This window comes from Ixodes scapularis, unplaced genomic scaffold (assembly GCF_016920785.2).
Source record: "Ixodes scapularis isolate PalLabHiFi unplaced genomic scaffold, ASM1692078v2 PGA_scaffold11__112_contigs__length_91849675, whole genome shotgun sequence".
NCBI classification, from domain to species: Eukaryota; Metazoa; Arthropoda; class Arachnida; order Ixodida; family Ixodidae; genus Ixodes; species Ixodes scapularis.
In genome coordinates, this window is record NW_024609837.1 from 49,511,876 (window position 1) to 49,521,303 (window position 9,428).

At 51.5% G+C, this 9,428-nt stretch overlaps 1 protein-coding gene across 6 annotated transcripts in view; it reads left to right on the forward strand.

Moving 5' to 3' along the window:
• The window catches only part of LOC8043417 (alpha-2-macroglobulin-like protein 1), a 175,308-nt gene extending 174,270 nt beyond the window's left edge, over nucleotides 1-1,038 (forward strand). For all 6 annotated transcript variants that reach the window (XM_040502886.2, XM_029978569.4, XM_040502887.2 and 3 more), the window contains one exon: nucleotides 97-1,038. In XM_040502886.2, the coding sequence (XP_040358820.1) occupies nucleotides 97-143 (47 nt within the window). In that variant the 3' untranslated portion in view covers nucleotides 144-1,038. The remainder of the gene's footprint in view (nucleotides 1-96) is intronic.
• Nucleotides 1,039-9,428: the final 8,390 nt, after the last annotated feature.

Below are 9,428 nucleotides of genomic sequence, written 5' to 3' on the forward strand. Positions count from 1 at the left end.
TGCTCACAATTGACCTGCCGCATGTGTTAGATAATGTCTGCATATTATGCCATTCTATTACACAAAAACTGATGATGTGTATTCCTGTTTTAACAGAAAACAGCAAGTCCGTGAGTTACACCCTCAACACGTCTTGCCAGTGAGCTCCTCAGCACATAGAAAAGCTTATGAACGATATCGCTTCATCAAAATGAACACAAGCATCAAGTCAAGACAGCGCTTCATCCTCGCGTCGCTTCCCGTTTCGGCGATGGTTTTTAATAACCAAGCATTTTGATACCGGTAACTGTCGTCGCAAACGCACAGAGTATAATAATAGAATGTCACGTGCCCAGTTTCTTCCAATCGAAAAAGTCGTACCTCTTCTTTTTTTGCCATTTAAATAACGGGTAGAGACAGAAATGTACCTACTTTGTTCCTTAATCACCCATTGTCATGCAGGTAAGAAAGGCATTACTGTACAGTTTCTTTTTCTGTGGGCTAAAATAGCCACGACGTTTAACTGACTGTTACAGATTTGATATGCGAAAACGTAACCTGACTTAGAGCCACACTTTCTCTGGAACACGGTAGTCGCCACTGAAAACCATCTGACTTCTTTGATGATATACGCCTAAATAACTTTCTAATATGGTCATAACATCACAAAGTGTCTCGTCACTTCCAAAATTTAAACCGCGCAAAACATGAATAGTTTGCCAGTCGTCTAGATGAGGGTATTAAATAACAGAAGGCTGAATTGAAAGTAATTCAGATCACTATACCCTAGTTAGACTGCTCCGTGAACTGTGCGGTTCCCAATGTTCATATTTTGCTTGGATAAAACTTCAGGAGAGGGAACGACGAATCATGCATTTTTGTTTTCTGGGACACACGAGGTTCACACAATGCGCGCGGGCATTTCTTTTTTGTGTGTTTCAAGTAGTCTTGTCGGACAAGAATAGCTTCATAACTTTTGTACTGTCCGCCAGCCGGCACGATACCAAACTTGTACATTCATCACTTTTTGATCGAGTAATAAAATTGAATCGTTTTGCATATCTGCGTTGTGACTGATTCGTGGTTTTGTCATCTAGTGAAATCATATTTAGCTTTGCCACCAAATTTAATGCAGCTGCTCGCATATGGCACCTTGTTATCTGAGAGACGCAGCACGCATGATGATTTCAGATGCAGGCGAGGTGATGATGCATGTCAACGTCTTCTCAACAGCAGGACAAATATTACTCGTGGTCAATCAACTGAACAAATAGGTTTTCTCACTGAAACTCATTTGTACGACATTTTGATATTTCTGGTTTTGGTTTTATGTTCACCATCATTTCTTTTGTCATTCTTTCACACGATGTAACGAGCCATTGGCCAAGGACGGCACACTCGCGGTCTTATTTTTATGTTTGAGCTTCTATGCGGATAGATTTGCGTAATAAAATCGACTGTAAAACATAATGTGCGATTAGTGTTCAAAGATGCCTGAGCAATAAACCATAGGCCACAAAATGGCATTTAGTGTACCTATTGAAAACTATCAAGTCTTCATATTTGACGCTTCCTGAAACATTATTAGTCGAATAATTTATCAATCAAATGTTTATTTAAGAGAACATGCATTATAAAGCAGAGCATAAAAGACGTAAAAATTTACCTAACAGCACCTTTTTGTCTTTATTTGCGGCACGGCAGCACTCCTCGTGAGTCAAAATAATCTAGATAGCTACATATCACATCATTAAAAAAAACAGTCTAAGAGCCGGCAGTTGTGATGAACGCTTCAGCGACTTCAATTCAGGCTGAGCGCTAACGAAAGTTATTGCATGCACTGGAAACAGAACTCTATTTTTATAATGACAGACAGCACACATTTTTTGTAGTTGTTCTCCGGCCACCTGTGCTGTTCTTATTTATGACGGAGCAGTGAAAGGTGATTAGCATCCGGTCTTGCTGCAGCTAATTCAATGCGGCGACTGTCAAAGGCAAGTCTCCTGGCAACGCTCTAATGTCTCGAAGCGATTGGGACCAGTGAGGCACTTCGGTTCCGATGTGTCCACCGTGGCGCAGCGAAATCTGGTCAAGAAGAAGAAAAACTTATAAAATAATTGTAGAACTCTAATTGTCCAAAACTAAAGAACGAAAGCACACAATCCTTCAATTCCCAAATGGTCGTGCCTCTTGCACAGAATTTTAAATCGCATTTAATATCACATTTAAAACAATGTTAAATTCCCAAGATACAGCCCTCAAAGGGGAAATAAAAAACTCTGGTTGCCTATTTGATTATTTGAAGAATATACGGAATGCTGAACACTTAGAAACAAACTTTCCCCCCTGACAACGGAAAGAATATTTTATGCAGGAAATTAACTGAGGGACCATGATTATATCATCTAATGGCACCTAAAATGAGGAACAGACCATCTTGTCCGAGTGCTTTCTTTATGGGGATACTGCCACGCGCTCGACGAGCAAGCGCGTGCGTGGCCGAGTGGGTACCGCGCTTGAATGTCGCGCTTGAATGTCGCGCGGAAGGTATAGGTTCGATTCTCAGTCAGCGGACTCTCCTTTTATTTATTCTTTCAACTTGGCCTTCTCGTAAGTTCGAGAACATTCTCGTCTGATCAAGTTCCGAATGTTCTACGCACCGAACGTTCTACACCGAAGGATCCAGAAACCTACGAGGGTAATAAGGGACTCCGCAAGGCGAGCGGAGTCAGTTTCCCCCGGCGTTCGACTCTGCTGTCACGCCGACTTCGACGCCCGCGACGCTCTGCTTTCTTCAGTTCCATTTTTATACTTGGGCACAAGTTCGCCCCATTAAATGTTTAGTTTCTTCGGTTATTATCGCCTCATGATTTGTCATTCGTGACATTTTGGTGGAGGTGCGGGGTACCGCATGTCCCTGCAGCGAAACCCTCCGAGGGCCCGCAGTGCAAGTCCGACAACAAGCCCACGACGACCCGACCCAGGCACTACCGAGACCCGATTAAGCAGCCGTATTCAAGGCCTACACCCTGAATTCGGACTTTTGTCACCCAGGACCAAGCAGTCAAATAGGCCGACGGTGAACAACCAGTCGCTGCAGACCTCGACCGCTCCATCCGTCGTCTTCATGCCTGTCGCCCCACGCAATTCGACGCCATTCCATGGTGAGGCCCATGAGGATGGGGAGGACTGGCTTCAACATTATGAACGCATAGCTCGTCATAACGGTTGGACGACGGAACAGCGCTTCCAAAATCTCTACTTTTCCTTAAAGAAAACTGCAAGAAACTGGTTCGAGAACCATGAGGATTCGCTGACGTCGTGGGACACCTACGTCACAGAGCTAAGCGGACATTCATGAATCAACATCGTAGGCAGCGGGCCAAAGATCTTCTCCAGTCGAGGTTTCAAGCACCCAACGAAAGCGTCACGAGCTTTGTGGAAGATGTTCTGCGGCTGAGTACCCGTGCAGACCCTCAAGCCACCGAGGAGAAAATACTGCGCGTCCTCGTGCAATGCGTGAGGAAAAACACCTTCGGCGGTCTTATCCGCAGCCCTCCGACAACAGTCGAAGGTTTCGTCACCGAGGCGACGAACATCGAACGTGCCCTTCAATCACGGACCTCCCACTACCAGTGACTTCCAGGCGTCGCTGCACTCTCGCCTTCTAGCTGCAACAGCCCGGATCTCCGCGAGATCATCCGGGATGTCCTGCGGGAGGAAATTCAGAAGCTTCTACCTGCCGCCGCAAGCCCAGCTTCGTTCTCAATCGCCGAGATTGTCCGGGAAGAAGTTCATGAGGCGCTGCAGCCAGAAATTCTCGTCGGCGCCACTCCCGAACCGCCGACGCTGAGTTACGCCGCAGCTACCCGACGACCACCGCCCCGAGCTCACCAGTATACGGCGCCACCCCGACATGAGCCTCCAGAGCCTGTCTCCCCTGCGTCACCGGGAAAACTGAGTGCGGCAACGCCTGGAGGTGGCGTTGCCGAAGACGACCGAAGTAAAGAGCTTCCAAGAACGACGGAGCGCTTCCACTCTCCCGACGGTATGCATCACAACGACACGCCTGCAACAGTGTCCAACAACCTAAACGTTGTCATCGACGGCCACGACGCATCGGCACTTGTGGACACCGGACCAGACCACTCAGTCGTGAGTGGGAGGCTCTCTCGCCGCCTGCGAAAAGTCATGATGCCGTGGGGAGGCCCCGAAATACGAACCGCCGGAGGACATCTCATCACACCAGTCGGGAGATGCACTGCTCGCGTCTAGATCCATGGTGAGACGTGCCTGTCATGTTCGTCGTTCTGCAAGACTGTTCGAGGGACGCTATTCTTGGAATAGACTAATGGACTTTCTCTGCGATTATGGCGTCGTCATCGACCTCGGAGCAAACCGGCTAACTCTACGAAAACCTATTTCACCACAGGAGGAACCCAAAGCGACGTCACCCGCGGTCTGAGTCCTCGCAAGTCACGTGAACTTACCGCCGCGGTCCAGTGTTTCCGTGCCTGTCGGGATCACCGAAGCTTTGTGCGGCGAAGTTCTGCTCGAGGGGAGCCTCCAGTCTATCTTAGGAAGACGAATAGGCGTCGCAAGAGGGTTAGCTGAACTTCAGGATGGCCGAACTGTAGTCCTCATGACGAACTTCCGAAACGAAGCGCAACACCTCACAAAGAGTGCAGCCGTCGGCCACGTCGAGGAACTCCGAAACTCCGCAAAATCGCCGCGGCTACTGACGAATCCTCGCCACCTCAGCAAGACAGTACGTCGCCAGCGGAGCTCGACATTGACCCTAAGCTTTCGGGACCGAAATGACGTCAGCTGATTAAACTCCTTGCCGAATACCACGACTGCTTTGCGACGTCGTCAAAGGTGCGCCAAACCGCCGTTGCGAAGCAACGCATCGTTACCGAGAACGACGCGCGCCCTGCGCATCGATCTCCATACATAGTCTCCATTAAAGAAAGGCAGGTGATGCAGGAGCAAGTTCAAAAGATGCTGAACGACGACATAATTCAGCTTTCAAGCAGACCATGGGCCTCTTCAGTCGTACCGGTTAAGAAGAAAGACGGGACGCTTAGGTTCTGCGTGGTCTACCGGCAGCTGAACGCAGTGACGAAGAAAGACGTCTATCCACTCCCCCGCATCGACGACACGTTAGACCGGCTGCGCCATTCTCGATACTTTTCATCGATGGGCCTGAAGAGCGGCTACTGGCAGATCGAAGTCGATGAACGGGACCGAAATAAGACAGCCTTCGTCACACCGGATGGGCTCTACGAGTTTAAGGTGATTCCCTTCGGACTATGCACGGCGCCAGCCACTTTCCAGCGTGTCATGGACACCGTACTGGCAGGACTGAACTGGCAGACGTGTCTGGTCTACCTCGACGACGTCGTAGTGTTTTCCGGCGACTTCGACGAGCACTTGCGACGACTCCGAGCTGTTCTCCATGCCATACGCACCACCGGACTCACCCTCAAACCGTCAAAGTGTCGGTTCGCCTATGACGAACTGAAGTTCCTAGGTCACGTGGTTAGTAACGAAGGCATTCGCCCAGACCCAGAGAAGACTCGCGCCGTCACAGCATTTCCAGCGCCAAGAGACAAGAAGGCCGTACGGAGGTTCCTTGGACTATGTGCTTACTATCTGCGCGTCGTTCGAGATTTCGCAAGGATTTCCGCACCGCTCACAAACCTCACGAAGGGCGCCGAGAAGTTCGAAGGGGCAGAGGAGCAGCAGCAGGCATTCGACGAGCTGAAGCGACGACTGCAGACTCCTCCTGTTCTTGGACATTTCAACCAGGATGCGGTAACCGAGATTCACACGGACGCAAGTAACGCAGGACTTGGCGCGGTACTGGTTCAATTACAAGAAAGCACCGAGCGAGTCATCGCCTACGCAAGTCGGACATTATCCAAGGTGGAGAGAAATTACTCCACGACTGAGAAAGAATGCCTTGCGGTCGTCTGGGCAATCACGAAGTTTCGTCCGTACTTATTCGGAAGCCTGTTCCGCGTAGTCACGGACCACCACTCGCTCTGCTGGCTTGCGAACCCCAAGGACCCGTCAGGACGCCTCGCGCGATAGAGTCTCCAACTACAATAATTCAACATGACCGTGGTCTACAAGTCAGGCCGCCAACACAGCGACGCCGATTGCCTGTCCAGGGTTTCCGTTGGTACACTTTCCGGCAGCAACGACGACGATGACGACGAGTGTTTCCTGGGCGCAATGACCACCGACGACATGGCCCGACGTCAGCGAGACGATCCTGAGCTGCGCGCACTAATAGAGCACATGGAAGGTCCAGCGATTTACGTCGGTAAATCGCACTAATAGAGCACATGGATGATCCAGCGATTTACGTCGGTAAATCGCTGGATCATCGTCGCCACAGATTATCTCACGCGGTACGCCGAAACAAAAGCTCTTCCTTCCGGAACTGCTGTGGAAGTTGCCAAGTTTTTCATTGAATCCATCGTCCTCCGGCAGGGCGCTCCCGAAGTACTGATCACAGACCGTGGATCCTCGTTCATGGCCTAGCTGACACAAGGAGTCCTTCGTCTCAGCCCCACCAGCCATCGTCGCACCACGGCGTACCGCCCGGAGACCAACGGGCTAACGGAAAGACTCAACAAGACCATCGCCGACTAAATTTCCATGTACGTCGACGTGGAGCGCAAGACATGGTACGAGCTGTTGCCGTACGTCACCTTTGGCTACAACACGGCTGTGCAAGAGACCACCGGGGTTACACCCTTTCAACTGGTTCATGCTCGCAAAGTGACAACGATGCTGGACGCGATGTTACCCCACGAACCGGCTGTCGACGGAAGCGACGACACCCAGGTGGTTTCCCAACGGGCAGAAGAAGTCCGTCAGCTCGCGAGACTCCGGTTTCAAGCCCAATAACGTATCGACACTGGCCGCCACAACCTTCATCGTCGGGACGTCCACTTCCAGCCCGGAGACAGGGTGTGGACACCGATCCGCCGCCGTGGTCTCAGCGAAAATCTCCTGAAGCGCTACTTTGGACCCTACAAAGTGCTTCGTCGACTCGGGGATCTGAACTGCGAGGTGATGCCCGACGGAACACGGACTTCATCACGCAGCCCTCCACGACCGGAAGTCGTCCACGTCGTGCGCCTCAAGCCGTACTACGATCGATAGGACTGTGAATTTTGTTCTGTAATACGCTCGACAGGGATTGCCAATATCTTTATTTGTTTTGCTGTTTTTTTTTGTAGTTTGCCAATATTTTTGTTTGTTTTGCTGTTTCTGTTTTTTTTTACCCAGCACGTCGCATCGAGATGATGCGCTTTTAAAGCGGAAATGTAATGCAATGCGCGTCGGCGAGCAAGCGCGTGGGTGGCCGAGTGGTTACCGGGCTTTACTGTCGCGCGGAAGGTGTAGGTTCGATTACCAGTCAGCGGACTGTCCTTTTATTTATTTTTTCAACTTGGCCTTCTCGTAAGTTCGGGAACATTCTCGTCTGATTAAGTTCCGAATGTTCTACGCATCGAACGTTCTACACCGAACGATCCAGAAACCTACGAGGGTACATAAGGGACTCCGCAAGGCGAGCGTTGTCAGTTTCGCCCCAGCGTTCGACTCTGCTGTCACGCCGACTTTGACGCCCGCGACGCTCTGCTTTCTTCTGTTCTTTTTTTTTATTTTTGGGCACTAGTTCGCTCATGAAACGTCTAGTTTCTTCAGTTATTATCGCCTCATCAATCGTCATTCGTGACAATATTGTTTTCCCAAAGTTTGGGTTCATACGTTAATTAGATCAGTCGTTGGAATTACAAGTGTTCTTGGGTCTTTATTGCACACATTTTTGCATCCATACCACGACGGATCTCAGAACAAATACATGATATAGAGCCTCATCTCAAAAGCAAACAACATGGCCACCGTTGGCTAGGGACTAGCTAGCACCTAGCGGCTAACGGAGCTGCGGACCGGCCATAGCAGAGGCTTGCCTGCACAGCACTAGATTTTTGTGTGGCACGTGATCGAATTTGACGAATAGCTACGCGGCGGCGCGAGGAAGCCAGGAGCTCTACTCTGACTCCCTTAGGGAGAGGAGCCTATCTAGGAACTCTAGAGGAATCTGCTGCGGCCGTCTGATTTCTGTTCTACCCGCTACCAGAGGTCGGCATTTTAGGTCGCCCTCACTCACCCTCACCCTCACAGCCACACTCACCTAAGCCCCTCACTCACCCTCACCCTCACAGCTACACTCACATTCAGCCCCTCACTCACCCTCACCCTCACAGTCACACTCACCTTCAGCCCTTCACTCACCCACACTGAACCTCACGGCCCTCACGCACTCACCGCCTTCACGGCCCTCACGCCCCTCACCGCCCTCACGGCCCTCACGCCCCTCACTCACTCATGGCCCTCACGCCACTCACCGCCCTCACGCCACTCACCGCCCTCATGGCCCTCACCGCCCTCACGGCCCTCACCGCCCTCACCGCCTTCACGGCCCTCACCGCCCTCACGGCCCTCACGCCCCTCACACACTCATGGCCCTCACACCACTCACCGCCCTCACGCCACTCACCGCCCTCACGGCCCTCACCGCCCTCACCGCCCTCACGGCCCTCACCGCCCTCACGGCCCTCACCGCCCTCACCGCCCTCACGCACTTATAGCCCTCACGCCACTCACCGCCCTCACCGCCCTCACGGCCCTCACCGCCCTCACCGCTTTCACGGCCCTCACGCCACTCACCGCCCTCACGCCACTCACCGCCCTCACGGCCCTCACGCACTCATAGCCCTCACGCCACTCACCGCCCTCACCGCCCTCACGGCCCTCAACGCCCTCACGGCCCTCACGCCACTCAATGCCCTCACGCCACTCACCGCCCTCACGCCACTCACCGCCCTCACGCCACTCACCGCCCTCACGCCCCTCACCACCCTTGCGGCCCTCACACCCCTCACGCACGCATGGCCCTCACGCCACTCAGGCCAGCTTCAGATGGGGCAATTTCACCCAGAAACTTTATGTCGCAACACTAGCAACACGGGCCGCCCGCGATCACACGCAGCAACCAATTGCTGCAATTAGCCATCGCCATCATAAAATTTTATTTTGTTGCACTATTTAGACACAATTACGCGTTATAAACGTGTTTTTATGCATGTAAACATCATTAAGAATACTAATGTACCTTTCTGAAACAGTTTATTTCCAAAAAACGATCGATTTCAAGCCAGAACCAAATCTTTCGGTGTCATCATCACCGGCACGAGGTATCACGTGAAAATTTTGCGTCCCTGATTGGATGCAGCCGCTTCAAACGTATTCGAATTGCTCCGAGTTGCTTGCTCATTTCGAGCCGGACCCCATCTCAGCAATTCGTGTCGATCTAGGGAAAGCTAGAGAACAACCCGCCATTAACACCAAAATTGCTGAGAAAGATG